General features: G+C 40.0%; 1 protein-coding gene across 7 annotated transcripts in view; it reads right to left on the bottom strand.

The window, feature by feature from the left end:
• Positions 1–7,924: 7,924 nt before the first annotated feature.
• The window catches only part of IDE (insulin degrading enzyme), a 130,970-nt gene continuing 120,310 nt past the window's right edge, over positions 7,925–18,584 (bottom strand). For all 7 annotated transcript variants that reach the window (XM_056802483.1, XM_003339947.4, XM_056802479.1 and 4 more), the window contains 5 exons: positions 16,507–16,779; positions 15,590–15,651; positions 12,942–13,014; positions 10,993–11,060; positions 7,925–10,359 (listed from right to left, as the gene is read on the bottom strand). In XM_056802483.1, the coding sequence (XP_056658461.1) occupies positions 10,264–10,359; positions 10,993–11,060; positions 12,942–13,014; positions 15,590–15,651; positions 16,507–16,779 (572 nt within the window). In that variant the 3' untranslated portion in view covers positions 7,925–10,263. The remainder of the gene's footprint in view (positions 10,360–10,992; positions 11,061–12,941; positions 13,015–15,589; positions 15,652–16,506; positions 16,780–18,584) is intronic.

Here is an 18,584-nt window from a genome sequence, read left to right as displayed (position 1 = left end):
TTGATAAAATGCCATCTCTGGGAGGGCTCTCTGGGATCAAAAGCCAAGAGGACAAAGCCAAGACCAACCCTCTGCCAAACTGTGGCAGAGGCAATCCTTGTCCTACCTCCTTTATGGTATGTCCCAGCTCTTGGTATCCTTCTCTGTCCTGGGACCCCATCCTCACACCAGTAGTTATCATTATCTTTCCTAAGCTACAGCTAATAAAAATTTAAGACCATGGGACAACTAGGGGTATTTGCATTTTAGCAGAGATCCTAGAAGACAGAAAAGCTTTAGAACTCTAATGAAATCCTAATGGTAGCATTTCAGGTTTTTGGCATGGAGTAGGGGAGGCAGAGAAGCATAGCAAAACTCCTCTGGGTGTGTAAAACCAGTCTAGCTTTCGGAGAACCGATTGATTCAAATACCGGATTTGCTGAGGATGAGCTAATACTACTGGATTGTTGGAAGTAAAGAGGAGAAAAGACTTTAAAGAACAGAGACAAGGACTCTGAGTGTAAACTGTGTCATTTAAAAGTTACTTATAATGGGATAATTTTGATTACATAAAATTGAAAAGTTTTACATGAACAAAAATTACTTCAGTTAAGAATGAGTAAGAAAACAGCTGGAGAAAACCTCTTCTGAAAATTTATCTGACAAAGGTCTAACATATATAGGGAATAAATACAAATATGTAAAAATAAGAGCGATTCTTCCAATAAATAAATGGTCAAAGGATATGAATGGGTAATTCTCAACAGAACAAATTGCAAGCTCTCAGCAACTGTATTAAAAAGTATTCCAACTAATAAGATGATAAATAATAATAAAAAAAATCTGAGGTTTTACCTCCCACCCACCATATTGGCAAATATTACTAAAAAGGAAAAGGAAAATTGAAAGGGTTGTGAGAAGACATTGAATTAATATAATAATACATTAGTGGAATTATAAAATGGTCAAGCCATTTTGCAAAGTAATTTATAACTCTACCCCAAAAGTCACTAGATTGTATATCCTTTCACTAAGCAATACCACTGCTATGCATATGCACCAAGAGATCAGAGGGAAAAGATCACATTCACAAAAGTATTTATGGTAACATTTTTTGTTGTAGCAAAGAACTTGAAAACAAGTGGGTTCTCATGAATTGAGGAATATTTCAACAACTTATGTTACATAAACATAATAGAATATTACATATTATATAAATATAATTATATAATTAAATAATATGTATATAAGTATATATTATAAAGGTGGTCTGTCTAAATGATTTACTTTAACACAATATTATACTGCAAGTGCTATACTGTATCTCAAAAAAAAGATCACCTCTGTGTGTTGTCTGTTCCCATAAGAATATAAGCTTCTTAAGAGGAGGGATTGTCTTTTGGCATGCATTTATATCTCTGGTGTTCATCACAGTGTCTGGCACATAATATGTAATTAATATATGCTTGTTGACTTGACAACTGACCAATTGTGATTCCAGAAAACCTGAGTCTTGTTTCCCACTTCTGGGCTATGAAGCAATAGAGTTGGAGAATAAGACGGGAATTTTCACACACAGCTAATATGTGTATTTGTTATATCAACAAGGGAAGGCTTTTCCTTTTTATGCAGGAAGGAGTTTCAGAGAGATTGTGCATAGTGATGCTAACAGGAAAAAAAGAGCATCCCTAAAACATTTCTTTAAAAAGAAACAAAAGATGTTAATGATATGATGAATGAGTGCATCCATTTTGGAAAGCTAATAGGAATTATGCAAATAGTGACCTTAATGGACTTCCCCTTTGACCAGAGATTCCATTCTTGGGCTTCTACCCCAAGGAATCCATTGATAAGAAGAACTATTTATAGGAGCCCTTTTTGTGATAGAAAAGAATTGGAAACAAAATAGATGCTGATGAATTGGGGAATGGCTAAATAAACTGTACTTAAATATAATGGAATTATTTCTTGGCTGTAAGAATGATGAATGTGATGAATACAGACAAGGAAAATCTACGTGAACTGATGCAGAATAAAGTGAACAGAGCCAAAAGAAGATACTAAACTACAGGCAGTATATAGTGCTTCCAAGGCAGAAGAGTGGTATAGGCTAGGCAAGGAGGCTAAGTGACTTGCCCAGGGTCACCTCACTAGAGGTTTCTGAGACCAGATTTGAACCCAGGACCTTTGGTTTCCAGGCTGGGCTCTCAATCCACTGAGCCAGATATTCTCTAGGGGAAAGATGGAAGCAGATGCAGAGGAAATGCTGAAATAACTATATACATTTCAAGGAAGGAAGTAGACCATATGGAGAAAGGCAGCCAGGGATCCAGCATCCCAGGATCTATACGATTCAATGAAGCCAGAGTATCACAGAAGGAAACCCAGAAGAAAGGAGTCGGAGGAGGAGAATGGGGGACAACTAGGGAGGATATTAAGGAGTAGGGATAGCAAGGTGGCTGGGGGAGAGGGACAGCAGGTTGCCAAGAACAATTAGTTCAGTTTCCAGTTGAAGTCAGAAGCCAACATACTATCAGTAGGCAAGCATTTTTTTTGCATTTATTATGTATTAGATATTGTACTAAGTGCTGGGGAGACAATGATCTCTGCCCTCAGGGAGCTCACAGACTAATGGAGAACATGCCGTACAGATATATATAAAAATAAAAATTTTATATGGCAAAGGTCAGGCTGCAAACCAAGGCAAGAACGTCAGTGAGTCGGTGACGCGGTCCAGGAGGCAGACTCGGGGTCAGATGCTTGGAGAGAGGGTCGGTACCCTGGATGCTCTTCCTCTTGAAAAAGCCATGGTCAAAGCTGGAATTGTGTGGAGCAGAACTCTGGCCAATACTTTGAAATCTGGAGGATGCTTTCAGTATTTTGAGCCCTTCCTTTGGCAGTATAATTAAGCTCACCACCCAGTTAGCAAGAATTTCTTAAAATAAGAAGTTCCCAAATGGAGGATTCCTTCCCCTTAGGTGAGCTTCCCTTCCTCACGTTTCAATAGCAGCCTCCCAGGGTCCGGTCCTAGGGTCTCCTTCCACCCTACCTCCCACCCCAGTCTACTTACTCCACATTTGAACCCATTTTTGTGTTGGTCCTACACTCCGAAGTTACTCGTTTACAGTCCTGACAGTAACAGAAACTGATCCTTCAAACCATTCTAAATACAAAGGCTGCATGATGCTGGGACAAGATGAAACTGAAGTCATGGTCTGAGTGGACCAAGGAGAGGAAACCACTGGAATCTAAAGACAGAGAGAGCTATGGTTCATTGATGGGCTCCTTTTGCTTTTGAGCAGATGATGTGGAGTCCAGAAGGCTGCTCTACGTGGATTAAGGATCTCGAACCTAGAGTTGTGGTCTAAAGAAAGTCAGGGTCATGGCAAGAGGCATAGTGGCAAGATTTGGCTCCAAGAGGCGTGTGATCAAGCAACCAGAGGACCAGATGGAGCACAGCCTACCTTCTCTGCAGAAGCAACTACTCAACGCAAACCCTCCTAGAGAGACCAATGCTCCCCCATCTCCATCCTCTCCTTGCCTGTGTAAGCGCCCATCCTTTCCACTTCTGAGCTGGGCATAAGTCCCTCAAAGGCAGGTAGAAACAAACTCTTATGTTAACTACCTAAATGTTATTGGGAAATTTTCCTGCACTTGTCTCCCACTCTTCAGCATTCTCAGCAGGTAGAAAAATGTGCCCAAAAGTTTGGTCTACAACTTAGAAAGGCTTAGGATCTCTGACTTAAGTCCGGAGGACTTGGGGAATAGGCTGCCCACTTACAAAGAGAGATGTGATGGACTCAGGGCAGCATCTGTGCATGTGTGTGAGGGGAGGTGGAAAAGGAAGAAATTTAATTATACATATTGGAAAATGACTTTTTCCTCTTACTTTCTTAAATGGGTAGAAGAGAGGAAGGTGGGAGACAATTTAGAATTGAAAATTAAATAAATTTAAATCTTAAAAAGAATCCAAAGCCCAAGATTTAAAAAAACAAATTAAAAAGTTGAATCTGGAGGCTATGTGAACTCTCTAGCAATGGGGATTGAGTTCAAGTTCTCATGTTAGAAAAGAGCTTCTATTTCTCAGTCTCCTTCAGGGTAGTGAAGGATGCCCTAAAAGATTTTTCCAGACTCATTGCTTAAAGAATTTTATAGCTCCTCTGCAAAAAGCATTTCAGGTCTATCTGCCAAGAATCCTACAAAACAACTAAAAAAGTCAATGCATGATTTAATAGCTTCTTCCTCACAACTCTATGAGGTAGGAAATATGACCACCATTAGCTCAATTTAGATGGGGACCAAGTCATAAGGATCAACTGATTTGCCTGGAGCTTGCGTCAGAACCAGAACTTAAATCCAGTACTTGACTCTGGGACTCAAAGAATTTAAAGCTGGGAAAGACCTTAAAGAGCATGATATAATCTTGTTTTTCAGATAAGATGAAAGGAGGAGGGTGGGGGGGGAGTGAGCCAAGATGGCAGTTAGAGGGAGCACCCTGGTCAAACAAACTGTCATGAAGTCAAATCAGATTCTGGAGTAGCAGTCAACAAAAGGCTGGGTGAGTTACTTTTCCTGCCCAAGACAACTTAGGATGTTGGTAGGAAGGAAAGAGAGGTCTGTTATGCTGGTGTGGAGGCTGATCTCAAGAGTAAGCAATGGTAATACCAATGGTGGGTCTTGGAGGTGGCTACAAGAGCAGCAGTTCTGGGAGCTCTGAGCCCAGAAATAGAAAGGGTTAAAGGAGTCTCTGAGCTGGCAATAGGGACAGAACCTGATGCTGTTCAGAAATGCCATTGCTCATATACAGTTTTGGGTCAGTTTCAGGAAAATGGGAGTCCTTGTGGTCAATCATAAGGGAATAAGGGTCCTAGTCCCAGTCCCAGTCCCAGTGTAGAGAGAAGTGCTAGTGCTTGTAGTTACAAGGAAGCAATGGGTCCTGGTCATAGTTCCAGGGATAAGAGCTTCTGCTTCCTGAGTAAAGACCAGAGAACAGACCAGGGGAGCAGTGGTCACACCATCCTGTAAGCAGAGAAAACTTGCAGACTGCCCCCCCCCAACACACGCACACACACACACATAATCCCCCAAACTGGCTGTGAAAACAACAGCATGAAAAAGCTTTAGTCTGGAACTTGACCACGCCAGGAAAAAGATCAAGACACAAACTCAGAAGACAACATAAAAACAGCTACAAGCAAAGAGGCAAAGGAAAAAGTAATGCAAATTGAAAATGAGCCCAATAAGAATTTCTGGAAGTTGAAGGAAGAAGAGTGGACGAGAGAAAATTAGAAAAAGAAATGAGTGATGCATGAAAATTATGAGAGAAATTTAGTAGCTTGGTAAAAGAGGCTCTACATTCTACAGTGCAGGATTTCTTTTTTTTTCCCAGCAAAAAGAAAAAAAAAACTACATGAAAGAAAAAAAATCTAATGTCATACATAATTTAATGTTCTGATTCATAAGTCACAATATTATTCCATTACAGCAAATAGGAATTTAAATCATTCAAAATGTCTTTCATCAGAGAATAAATTACCATTCAACTAGGAGTTGATATCAGTCTTTAGAAGAGCCCATTCATAATAAATCACAATCTTCAGAAACCAAGAATGCGGGTCATCTTGGCACTTTTCCCACTGCAGGGCTCTCAGATCTGATATGCTAAGTGTTGGAGCATAATATCCTCAGAAAGGGTGTCAGAGGATGGCAAGAGACATATTTATAGCATCAGGATTTCACCTTTGGGACTGTAGGGGCCCTTCTAGTCCATCCTCATTCTATAAATGAAGACACTAAGGCGTAGCATCATGAAATGGTTTATTCTCAGTCCTTCTACAGGACAATCTGATGAAAATGTCAGATGAGTAGCCTATTGGGCTGGCATTCGCCTGTCCCCAATCTAACGAAACCTTCCCTGGTAGAGCTGTAGAGGGGTCTGTTGTGTGTTGTTGAATGTGTGGCGGCTAGAAATACGAAACCACCCACTTTGTAATTCTTTGTTTTTAAGCACACAGCTGTCGCATTATTATTTAGAGAAATCCTTGACCAAATCTAAACATGTACTAGTTTAAAAAAATCTTATTTTTATTGATCTTTTGTTTTTAGATCACCTTCATTTCAGAATCTCATCCCTCTCCTTTCCCAGAAAGCCATTCCTTGTAACATTTAAAAGAAAATCTGCAAAATCAACTGATGTTAACACAGACAAATATTCCGCACCCACATTGCCCACCCCCTCCAAACACCCACAGCTTGGCCAAAGCAGGGAGGGTACTTCTCTCCGTTTATTTGGCCAAGCACTCCCTAAAGGCCAGTAGCCAGGAGGACAGAACATCCTTCTCTAGAGCCAAGGGTCCTCGTCTAACTCCAAGATGAGCCACAACTCTATTCTTGAGGAGGGTCTGGATAGTATGAATATGGCCCGCTGGTCCAGGAAGACACGGCCCAACGGTGCCGACGCTGAGGCGGTAGAATCGCCAGTGCTGTAGAGCACTAAGCCACAGGCGAGGCGTCAGGAGATTCAGACTGCAGGCTACGCTCCATGCCTCAGGACTAGAGGGAACACTATTCTGTGTTTCTATTCGATTATTTATATTTATTTATACATTTTTATTGTAGATTTTATTCTATTTATTTGTATTACATGCATTTATCGCAGCAATAATTTAAGGGCTCACATTGATAGCCCTTCCCAAGCTTGCACAGTACGTTCCACACATTATTTCATTGGTTCTGCCTTTACCCCACAAATGAAAGCGCACGTGAAAACCCTTGGAACACTGCCTTGGGCCGCACAAGCGTTAGGATGATTGCGGACGTATGGCTAAATCGCAGCCGCCGGCCAGGCAGCGGGGCTCCCTGGGACGCTACTCTGAGGCGAGGCCTCGTGGCTCTTGGTGCTGTCTGGGGCCGGGGGGGATTCATGTCAGACCCCGTTTCCTCGTCTTTAAAATGGGACCGTGTGTAGTATGTATGATTAGAATGAGTGAGAAGTGAAGCACTTGGCAAACTTTAAAATAGGATGAAAGTCGGCTATTCGATAGCCTGAGAGTCACTTAAAGACGGGGGCAAATGCAAAGGGGTCAGAGAGCAGGACAGGAGCGTAAAGGAACAACAGTATGACGAGTCCCTGAACTTCTCTGCAGTAAGTCAATGGAATCAAGTTATTCCGATCATAAAGAAAAGTGAAACTCCACGAGGAGAAATGATTCTCAAGATCCAGAAGCCAATCAATAGGCAAAGAGCTGATGGGCAGATACCGACTCCTGTAACAGGGACACATAAAAAGCAGAGATTCCCATTTAAAAAAAAAAAACTCGGGGAAAGAGTATGGAGCAAGTACGTGCTAAAGGCAAAGAACTGGCTCCTGTACCCATTCAAGAGCTCTTCTGGATGCTGCTACTAAAGCATCAAAGGAAACGCTTTCTGGGTGAGCCACCAGCGTGGCTGAGACTTGCTAGAAACGATCGCAGGGCTCACAAAGGGGGGCTCTTTGGACAGGGAAGGAGTCGGGGCTGGAACTGCCGGAGGCTCTTTCCTCCCCAGCAGGCCCTCCACAGGCATGTCCAGGGAAGAGAGAGACCAGAAGTCCTAGAGGACCCTGGGTAAATGCATGTCTGTTTACACCAGCCTTTCGAAGGGCTGACCTCGGGAGGCCCCACCCTGTAGAAAGCTCCTGCTCGGTGCACACACTGAGGTGGAGCAGTCTGTTGCATCACATCGAGAGGATGTGATTTTTCATTGAAACCTCAGGATTTTCTGCATCACTCAACTTGCCTTTTCTAGTCCATTTTCCCTGCTGAACCCTGCCATAAAGTAGATGAAAAAACATTCTTAAATAGTCTCCAGTCTGGCTTGTGTCTCATTTAGCCATTCCCTAGCACATCAGGAGGTGGATCAATGAATAATTAGTAACTAAGAAGAATACGAAAGCAAACTCTGCAGGTTAAATTCAGACGATTTATTTGTAAACAGGATAACCCCAGCACACGGCCACACTGGCTGTCACATGCTCTCAATTCCACATCAACTACTCAAAAGAAGCCTTGAAAAAGTTACATGGAACTAATAATTTACGTTTTCTTTCACAAATTGCATTTAACAAGCACTAAGAGTAAATAACAGTATCCTAGGTAGTCTGTTATTGCTTAGAGACACTGCAGCTTTGGATCCATTGAAATGACCCATTAAATATGCCTGAGTTATCAAACTGGACTGCTAGATCAACTCAGAACTGGGTAATAGGCCAGAGGACAGAGTTCTGGCATGCCACACGAGCTACCTTCCAGAACTTAAAAAATAGACCTTCCTCAAAAAATTATTTGATACTGTTACATTTCATCCAATTTTTTAAAAAAGTTAAAATTGCATCCATAGTACTTCATTTTTAACGTAAGGGTTTTACCCGGTGGATTTTAGTGGCCTATCATCAGGGCAAGTTTGTATACTCCAGCCCATTTTAGATCTCCTTTATTTATATCTGCAGTTTGGTAATAACCTGCATATTCTATATAAATATATATAACCAGAAGGAAATGATCAAACACACAGACCTCCTGATAGATGACAGAAGCCTTCAGAAAGTCAGGTCCTGAAGGCAAAGGGTAAAAAGACCATTATAGCACCGCTCATCTGCAAGTAGAAATGGGGCCAAGTGTTCAAAGGCAGCCTCCATGTTTGTGAATAGAATTACTCTTGCCCCAGTTTTTATGCCCCCAATTTTAGGTTTGAAAAATGGCAAGTATAAAAACTTAGATGTGAAAAGTTGTGACTTTACATAAGGAAGCCATGTCATATTAAAACGGAGGCGGCTGGCTGTTCTGAGAATTTCATTTGTTATAACTGGCTCCAAGTTTGACAGCCTGATGTCAAAGATACCAGCATATAGAATCAGCACATCTCCACAATTTCATTTGAATTAAGTTTTGAAAATGGCAAGTATTTTTAAAGCAGATGAATTTACTATATTAACTTCACCTGGAAAAAAAAGACAGAAGCTCAGGGATAAAAGCCTCAGTTATTTCACTCCAGTTATTTTCTATTTATTTTTAAAATAATTTATCAACATTTTAAGGCATTAATTTATCAACATAGTAAGATTACTAACAATTTAAGAATTTTAGAAAATCCATGCTGTTAAAAATAATCTGGGGTTTTGTATTCCACTATGACTCCAAAAAGCATGTCTCTGGTACTGCCTCACCCTCGTGATCCACATGGGAACTGTTTTGCTGCTCACAGATCTCATGTATTCCTTTTCTGTTCGGTGCCGCAAGTCCAACAGGAGGCCAGCTCTGACGCACTGTGTATGTCGCTGGGCGTGCTTTGACGACGTCACTTGAGGTTGGAAGAATGTGTCAGGCACTCCCTCAGGGAACCCTACCTGTGCTTGTTAAACTAAGGTAGCAGTGTGTGAATGAGAAGAAGTAAAAATAATGAATGCCACAGACCACTCAGAAACAAGAACAACTGCAATTTAAAATCATTTTAACCAGAAAGAAAATGGCCACATAGTAATCCTGAGAAAATTCAATATGGGATAAAATTGATGAAAGGGATAGTGTTTCTGGAACCATAAATAAATGAGATGGACTAGGGTTACCAGCCAGTCTACTAATTTGAATATAAAATGTGTTCACATTTATAAAAAGATTAAAACCATGCCTACACATTCAATGATTTCACCAGTAAAAGAAAAAGGTATTTTTGTGTCCATTATCTGTCAAATTTTATATTCACCATTGATCTTATTAAACAAACCAGTAGAAAGCATTTTTTTGAGGATCAATTTTCTTCTTAAAAGGTGTTCCCCAACATTGTCACCTTTCAAAAAGCTTTGAAGCCTTCTTTATCAAGTTGGGAGCTTTTTACAGAAAAGACTTAGCAATGTATTTTTTTTTTCTGACGAATGACTATTTTACAGAGAGGAGCATTCTGTGGGAACAGTTTTAACATTTTAAGAAATGTTATGTTTGGGGAGATTTCTATTAGTAATTAAAGGGAAGTTTAAATATTTTAATAGGTATGTAACATTCTAAAAATATACTACATCTACAAGACTTTAATATTTTAATTAGTTTTGATTTTTAATACTCTACATAATGCCATTTGACTGCATTGCTTTTTCTAATTGTCTGTCTCTAATACAGTATGAATCTTGAATGAACCAGAAACTCCTAAAATGGGCAAGATTGTTTCCCTAATAAGAACATTGTATTCATCCTGAACCCTGCTGAAGATGTGAGAATGCTGATCCATTTGCAATTTTTCCACTGGTTGGGTCCTTCAGAGTTTTGCAGCCATGAAATTTATGTGTGGTTTCACAAGGGGAAACAGTGGCAGACCCCGCTTGAATTCCGTCATGTTTTCAATAACTTCTGGCTGCAGTTGTGGGTAAAAAAAGAAAAAGGAAAAAGGAAAAGAAAAAAACAATTCTTAGTAACTTTAACTTAAATATGGGTAGACTTGGAAACAACAGGGTAATACTGTTCTTTTGCACACACAACAGGACCTCAGATTTTCAAAACTGCTCATACAACAGAGGCCTGATTTCTCCTCCCTCCATAAAAGGGAGAGGCTAAGCAGACTTCTCCATAAACCATAGTATAAAGCTACTGCTGCTTTCAGCAAGACAGACCCTGGTAGGTCTCCCCTCCTCCTCAGGGATTGCCCACATGGAGAGACCATGCAGAGGGCCCCTCTGCTACCCTGAGGAGAACTTAGCACAATCAATGGCAACTTCCCAAGAGCACAGGAACCATGGCAGAAGTCCTCCTTCATCATGCTCAAAAGATAACGCTTCCAACATGAAGGAGCCATGAAATGGGAAAAGGAACATTTAAATATCTGGGCTGGGCCAATGAAGGAACCAGAGCCCATAGAACTGAAATCCCAAAACCTTCTGGGACTCCAAGCCTCTCAGTTGCAGGCTGCATAAAATAGCAAGTGCCCTCCTTCCCTAGAAAGTCGTCTATCTCAATACAACATTTTCGAGTAAGGATTCAGATTTCTTACTTGGGGTAAGGCTGGTGCTTGTGACAAATTTACATCATTCTGACATGGAAACTCTCCGACAACAGGACCTACAAGATAACAAATTATGTACAACATAGGTTTTTTTATTGGCACACCCAGAAAAGTTTCTAAAAAAAAATTCAAGTCCCTAATATAAAATGCAATGAAATAAACTAAAAATAAAATGCACTCTACAACCATAATGACAAAGAATTGTTGTTAAAAATATTGCTTTAGAATACAACAGGAATTCTTTAGTTTGTTCATTCAAATAATAGTTTTTGAAATAGTTTTTCTTCTTTCCTACCCAGTTAACTGCTCACCCTCCTCTCACTACCCCAAATCAAAGCTTTGGCCTGGGTAAGAGTACCCAACATACATAAGCAATTCCTATAAGGGTAGTTATAGCTCTCCCTGGCAGAATAATTATAAACACTTGTAGTAAACCTTAGGCCTCATCCTCTGATTTTCCTATGATTCCTGTGATAGTGACGGTCACAACACTGGCATTTTTCATGATGAGTCATTCAAATACTTCAATTAGATAATTAAGTGTGAAAAGGGGCAAACTGATGAAGGAAGTTGTGTGGTCAAATGCCCTTAAAAATACTTCTTACAGTATTCTCTTAACAATAATGATCAATATTAGAAGTTTATTTTGCATGATAATACATGTATAACCCAGATCAAAATGCTTACCCCATCTCTGAGAGGGGGGGAGGGAAGTGGAGGAAGGAGACAATTTAGATCTAATAATTTTGAAAAATGTATGTTGGAAATTATTATTGCAATTAGGAAAATAAAAAAAATCTCTTAATAAAAAAGAAGTTTTCAAACAAAAAAAATTTACTTCTCATACACAAGAAAATACTAAATCAAACTCCAAAGTTCCCAAAAATGATGCATTATTTATTAAAAGCTTTAAACTTCTCCCTTATTTTCTGAAAGGGCCCAAAGGATGCTCATTTGTATTCTTAGTAAAGAAAATCCATCTGGCCAAGTGTGAGAGATATTAAAGGTTCCCCAAGATGAGAACAAACCTTTAGAGAAGTCACTGGGAATGAATGTAGGGAAAAAATAAACTCTATGGACGGAAAGGACAGAAATATTTATTCAAAGGAAGCTTCATACTTTTTACGATGTTTTAGTGTCAAACAAGGCAATAAATGAACCTACAAGTTTTTGAAGTACAAAAACAAATCTCAAAGTACAAAGAGTGAGCATCTGATAATTTTCAGAATTTTAGTGACTCAAAGTTTTAATGAAATTTATCACCCTAACCCAAGGGCATCAATACTGCATTTCCCCCAGGGTTCACTAGTACATAATGCATCTTCACTGGGGAGTTTGGTGAAGAGTGGCTCAGACATTTGTTGAGGGGAAAGCTGTCATAAGCCTGTGTATAAAATTGGCCTACACTAATTAAGTCCCAATTGTTCTCCACAATCATTAAACAGAGCCAATATTTTGATAATAGAAAAATCATGTTCCTGGGGGGGTAAAACGGAGACATTTCACAATCTACATACATTAGTCTATTCTCTATCAGATCCATTCCAATAGCCCTCAAACCCCCAGATACTCCTAGCCCTCCTTTCACTTCTTAGCACAAAATGAAGACCATTATTGCTGGGTTTTGGGAAACCATCCTGGCAATTAATGTAGATAAACTAAAAATAATGGATGGCTACAGGTGCTTTTTAAAAATATAAATAAAGGAATCAACTGGGTAGTAGTTCAGTGGATTGAGAACCAAGCCTAGTGCCAGGAGATCCTGGGTTCAACTCTAGCCTCAGGCACTTCCCAGTTGTGTGACCTTAGGCAAGTCACTTAACCCCCATTGCCTAGCTCTTACCACTCTTCTGTCTTAGAACCAATATTTGTTCTAAGGCAGAAGATAAGGGTTTTAAAAAAATATAAGTAAAACATAAAGTAGATTCAGTACTTACAGGAATCCATTTCCCTGGCAAGAACATGAACGGATACCTTGTGTCTCCTGGGGGCATCTACAGCCAACATTTCCTGCAGAGAAAAAGCAAAGTTGGCTTTTCTCTCCAACAGAGTAAAAGGGAAGGGTTATTCATCAAAATAAAAAATTTAAAAATAACTCGTTACCAGGCAAAATTAGTTTGACAATTTAGTTTGCCAATCCTGGAAAACTGCTTCAATAACGTTATAATGTAAGCTGGGGGAAAAGTATGTAGCCTTGATTTACAATGAAGAGGCCAAACAAATTATAAAATGAAGAGAAAAAGATCTCTGCTATATATAATGTATTTTAACAACATTCTAACATGTTGCCATAAAGGTAAATGATAAAATTTAAGCAAAAGAAGAAGTGGTATTTTCAACATGGCAATTGTTTGTATATATTCCTTCCTTTCTGTACAAGATCGAATTTTACACTGCTGCAGACAATGGTTTGGTTGTTCAGACAGAAAGGAAGCAGTATACGTACGGTGATCAATTGTGGTTTCAGTAATTATGTTCTTACATCTAGTAGTACAACTGATCCAAATGCAAGAATGTTTATATTTTGAAATAAAATACATTTCAGGAGAATCAGAAAAAAGATTATTTTACATATTGCTGATTTTAAATATTCTCATGTCCAAGGGTTCAAAAATACTAGGTACAAAGCTGAACATGGTTGAAGATGTTTTAATAAGCTAGCAGGGGCCATAATCAGCAATTTATAATGAAAATATAAACTGGAAAAATGTGATACTCATCAGTAAGTATATATTAAATGGCTATACTATATACCAGGGGGATACAAGTACAATGAATATAGTAATTACTACATTAAAGAAATTTCCACTTGAATAAGAAAGTGTACATACATGTAGATACATATGCACACCTATTGATATAGTCAAGAGCATAAAAATTAATACAAATTAGTTTTGGGGAGAGACAGAGAATAAAAAATTAATATAAATTAGCTAAAATTAGTTGCGAAAAGAGGTCACTAGCAATTGAAGAGGAGGGTCAAAAGAAGTTTGTTGTAAAGTAGCACCTAAACTGCATCTTTGAGGTATAAGGAGGACTCTTATTCCCCAACTTTGTGAAAATGAGAATTGTATTTCAACAATAATCTCAGAATCTCCCTTAGGATGAGAACTGGCATTGAAGCCTCTCTCCCTCGTGGTCTATAGCCGTAGCACCGCTGCTCTGCACAGAAAATGATACTAGTAAGGAGATGGTTGGCACAAAGGGTGTGCCCCCCCCCCCTATAGCCACCTTGTCAGGCACATGTATGACCACAGAAGGAAGAAGTATTGTGACTCTTTAATCTATACCTTTGAGGAAGAGAGATTCTATAAGGTGAGAAAAAGATTATAGGAATGGGGGTGGCCAGTGCATATTATCAACACGTTTCATAGACCTCAGGGATTTTCACTAAAAATTTGATGCATTTATTTGGCAAATAGCTGAACAATTGTGGAATATGATGGTGATGGAATACTATTGTACTGTAAGGAATGATGAACAGGATGATTTCAGAAAAAGCTGGAAAGATCAGAGTGAAATAAGCAGAACCAGGAGAACATGGCACATAGTAACAATATGATGATCAACCGTGAAAGATTTAGCTACCTTCTAGTTACTACTTCATTACATTTCTATGGGATGTTCCTGGATCTTTTTTCTATTCCTCATCAATGAGGATGCATTTCTTCTCTAGAATCTGATCCTATGAACCAGCAGCTCTTCGAGAAGTGTAAGGGGGAAACACCACTGTATTTTGACCAACTCTTGAGTTTGGTCTTGTTTACTTTTTTTGTGTTTTTCTCATCCCTTCAACACACCACAGAGAGTTTTGAAGAGAGGAAAAATGCAAAACAGAAACTCAAAGGTTGTTTGGAACAGGCACCAATGGGGTAGCCAAATGTTTTGATTCCAGTGACAGTTAGGTCAGTTTATGGGCTGATTGTTTGGATGAGATGAGACACTCGGGGGGTGGGGGTGGGGTTTCTTTCTTAATCTCTAAAAAATACCATCCAGTAGACCTCATTTGTGTTCCCCTTTTTTGCTATCTGTTGTCTAGGAACACATATTCTGTAGCTAAAATCAATACATGAATGGGTAAAGGCAGGGAGGTGGTACAGCGACTAGTATGACTCTGCAAAATTAAGTTACTTAACCTGTTTGCCTCAGTTTCCTCATCGATAAAATATGGATATTGTTGTGAGGAGCAAATTAGATAATATTTACAAAATGCTTAGCACAATTCCTAGCATCTAGTACCTATCTAGGTATTTAATATCTATCTTAAGAGGATATATAGCAAAGGACATATGTTATGGTTGGGTAAAACAAATAAAATGGAAAACTGTTAAAGTGCAAAAACCCAACATAAGTACACTAGAATTAGGGTAATATTCACACATTCATAAAGCACTACAAATTCAAATTACATTATTTTTCAAATTCAAGATGCCTATGCTACAAAGGAGAAATTTAAACCAACCAAACTGACATTGTAAAAGCCATCATAAATGGGTTTCATCAGAAATGTACAAATAACCACCAACTTGCCTCAGTCCTCCATCTACATTTTCAATCAATGTCTTTATATACGCATATAACTTACCTTATAGAACTTGATGATATCATCCTTGCTAAGGGTCTTTAAATAGGCAACTTCTGTGTTATCTAGAAACGAATAAAGGAAACAGCATAGTATCAAAGTAAGTTTGGCATATTTAAAGGCTAAAAGCCTATACCTACTCCCGCTTGGAACAAAGCAAGCCCTGCCTTCAGAGGCATTAACCTCGCACACCTAGACCTGGATAGAGGGCTGGGCCTTGAGTCAAGAAAAATCACCGCCTGAGATCAAATCTAGTCTCAGACACGTACTAATTGTGTAATCCTAGGCAAGTCACTTCCCCTTGTTTGCCTCCATTTCCTCATCTGTAAAACGAGCTGGAGAATCTCTGCCAAGAAATCTCCATGGATCACAGAGTCCAACATGACTGAAATGACTGAAAACAGCAGCAGAAATGTGGAAATGCTCTATTCCTTAAGTTTCAACATAAGCATCACCTCTTCCACGCAATTTTTAGGAGGAGTCTAACCCCCACAGAAATAATATGGAGTATCACAGCCTTTCATCCGCAATAATAACAAGGGCAATAATCAGAATGATGACGATTGGAGCATTTATAGATCGCTTTAAGGACTACCAAGCGCCTCCATGTTATCCCGTCTGACCCCCTCCACAAGCCTCTGAGGTCAGCACGGAGGGGGAGCTGAGCTGGAAGGAGCTGGAGGGACTCACCCAGGGTCACAGGGCTCTGGAGTGTCGGAGGCAGGATCCAGTGCAGGTTCTGGGGACGCCGCGTCCAGCCTCCCCTCCTCTCCCCCGTCAGACTCTCCCTGAGAGCGTGGCCGCGTGGCTCTTCCCCTTCCTCCCGCAGGGCACTGACGAGCCGAGCGAGGCACCCTTCCTGTCTCCCAGACAATGTAGCTCTGGGCGGGTACTACTCTAAGTCGTTTGTTCCCCCTTACCTCGGTCAAAGTTGTACTGCTGAGAGATGATTTCTCCCCAGTATTTAGCACACTCCGCAGACAGTTTCTTTGGTTTATCTAGCCGACGGATCGCTAAGGCTTGAATGTGTTTCTGGAAGGCCTCCTCATTCATGTCTTCTATAGATTTTTCCATGGATAACAGGAACGCTTCCACTCTGCTTTCTAAGTAGTGAGGTGGTTTTTCTGACTGGATGATAAATCGAAGACCTTGAATGCCATTAGCTCGACGGGGACCACTGAATACAATGTAACCTTCAAAACACAAATACAAACCACAGTTATGACTCCTGATTTGAGCTATTTTAAATTAAAGGTTAAAAATCAACACAATTAATAAGAACCCCCCAAAAGCTATATTGTGCTTCATGCTGTTCACCTGAAAAAAAAAAGTAACCATCTAGGCATTTTTCATTTTCAAGGATGAAAATATATTTTCCAAATAATTTTTTTTAATTATTAGAATTTATCCACAAGTGTCCCGGCTCCCCAACACAGAAGGCATCACCCAGAAGACAGACATGCTCATGCAAATCAAGTCTTTCGTGCTTCTACCTTTCAGGTCATTCTCTGGAGGTAATATTCACAATTTAAGTATTAAATCTGTAGCTGTGTTGGGACGTTCTCTTGGTTTCCCTCCTTCCTTCCACAAGGGGCAGTCTAGCATCTCTGTCTAGTAGGCTGCTTCCACTGAGGCTACACAAATGTTCCTAAGTGAGTGCTATTCTTAGGAAATAAAACACGGACTCCTTTACCTTTGTCTCTTCTATTTTTTTAACCTTTACGCCCCTCAAACAGGCATTTTCCTTGAGCACTTTCTGAAAGCTCACCCCTTACACTTCGCTTCCATCTTAGCATAATGGAAAGAAAACGAGTCTTGGTACTGAACTTGGATCTTCTCCAAACGGTAGCGCTAGCTGACCTGTGACCCTGGGCAAGTGATGGAAGCACTCCCAGGCTCAGTTTCCTAATTTGCAAAATGAGAATCATAATGCTTATACAAGAAGCTATCCCACACAGCTGCCATGTGCTAGTATTACTATTAGTAATAGGACAATCAAAGGGAGCTCTTAATTATTAATTAAAGGATTTCCCCCTATTCTAATCCTCCCTGGCCTTTCTGTTTCTTCAAGACTAGATTTTACACCATCCTTCCTCCTCAATATTTTTTTGCTTAAATAATTTAGTCTTTCCCTTGGTTTGCTTCCTACCAAGACTTCTCAGCAAGTCTATCAAAAAATAATAACAGTATTCTCAGACTGAGTATTCCATAGGACTCCAGCCTCTTATGAATTTGATCATCAAAAATGTGTGGAAATGCTAGGCCATGTGTCTCTTATTTATCCTTAACTATAAGCTATAGCAGGCTTGATTTACAAGGAGCTTACTGTTGTTGTTACACACAACCTTCCACCTCCAACCTCCATGCCTTTACCCTGGCTGTGCTCTAGGTACTTTCTGGAACCCTTGTTTTCCCCTTCAAAACTAAGTTCAACTTCCCTGATCCTCACAAGGCTAATGCCCACCCCCTTCCCCAAAATACTTTTAATTTATTTCCTATGTCCTTGTATATGGATATCTCCTTTGACAGAATAGGAGCTCTTGGAGGCCGGGGACTTGATTCATTCATGAACTGCATCCCCAGAGCCCAGCATAGAGTAGGTTCCCAATAAAAACGAATGGATTAACTGAGAACACCTTATATTGATACAAACCACTGTGAATTCAAGATAAACACAGTAAAGAAGGGATTCTTCCTCTTCCCTTCCTCCCTTCGCCTTCGTTTCCTATTACAAAGAGGAGCGTGGGTTGCTCCCTCAGACCATCTCCAGCCTTTCTCTACATTCGGTTTGTGAGATCTTGTTATGCCTTCTTACATAAAATCTTTTCTTTCTACCTTAGCCCAGAATGCTTGTCTCCTCCCCCCCCCCCCCCCCCGCCCTGTCACTTCCTCTTTGCTGGATTCTCCCAATCCCATCACTGCAGCTCTTCAAATCTGCCAGCACAGATGTGGCCTAAAAGGTGCTTCTCCCTCCTGCGCCCCTCGGAGTCTGCTGCAG

Source organism: Monodelphis domestica, chromosome 1, assembly GCF_027887165.1.
Source record: "Monodelphis domestica isolate mMonDom1 chromosome 1, mMonDom1.pri, whole genome shotgun sequence".
NCBI classification, from domain to species: Eukaryota; Metazoa; Chordata; class Mammalia; order Didelphimorphia; family Didelphidae; genus Monodelphis; species Monodelphis domestica.
The sequence above is the reverse complement of the archived record's forward strand: the minus strand, read 5'-3'. Positions and strand labels throughout refer to the sequence as shown.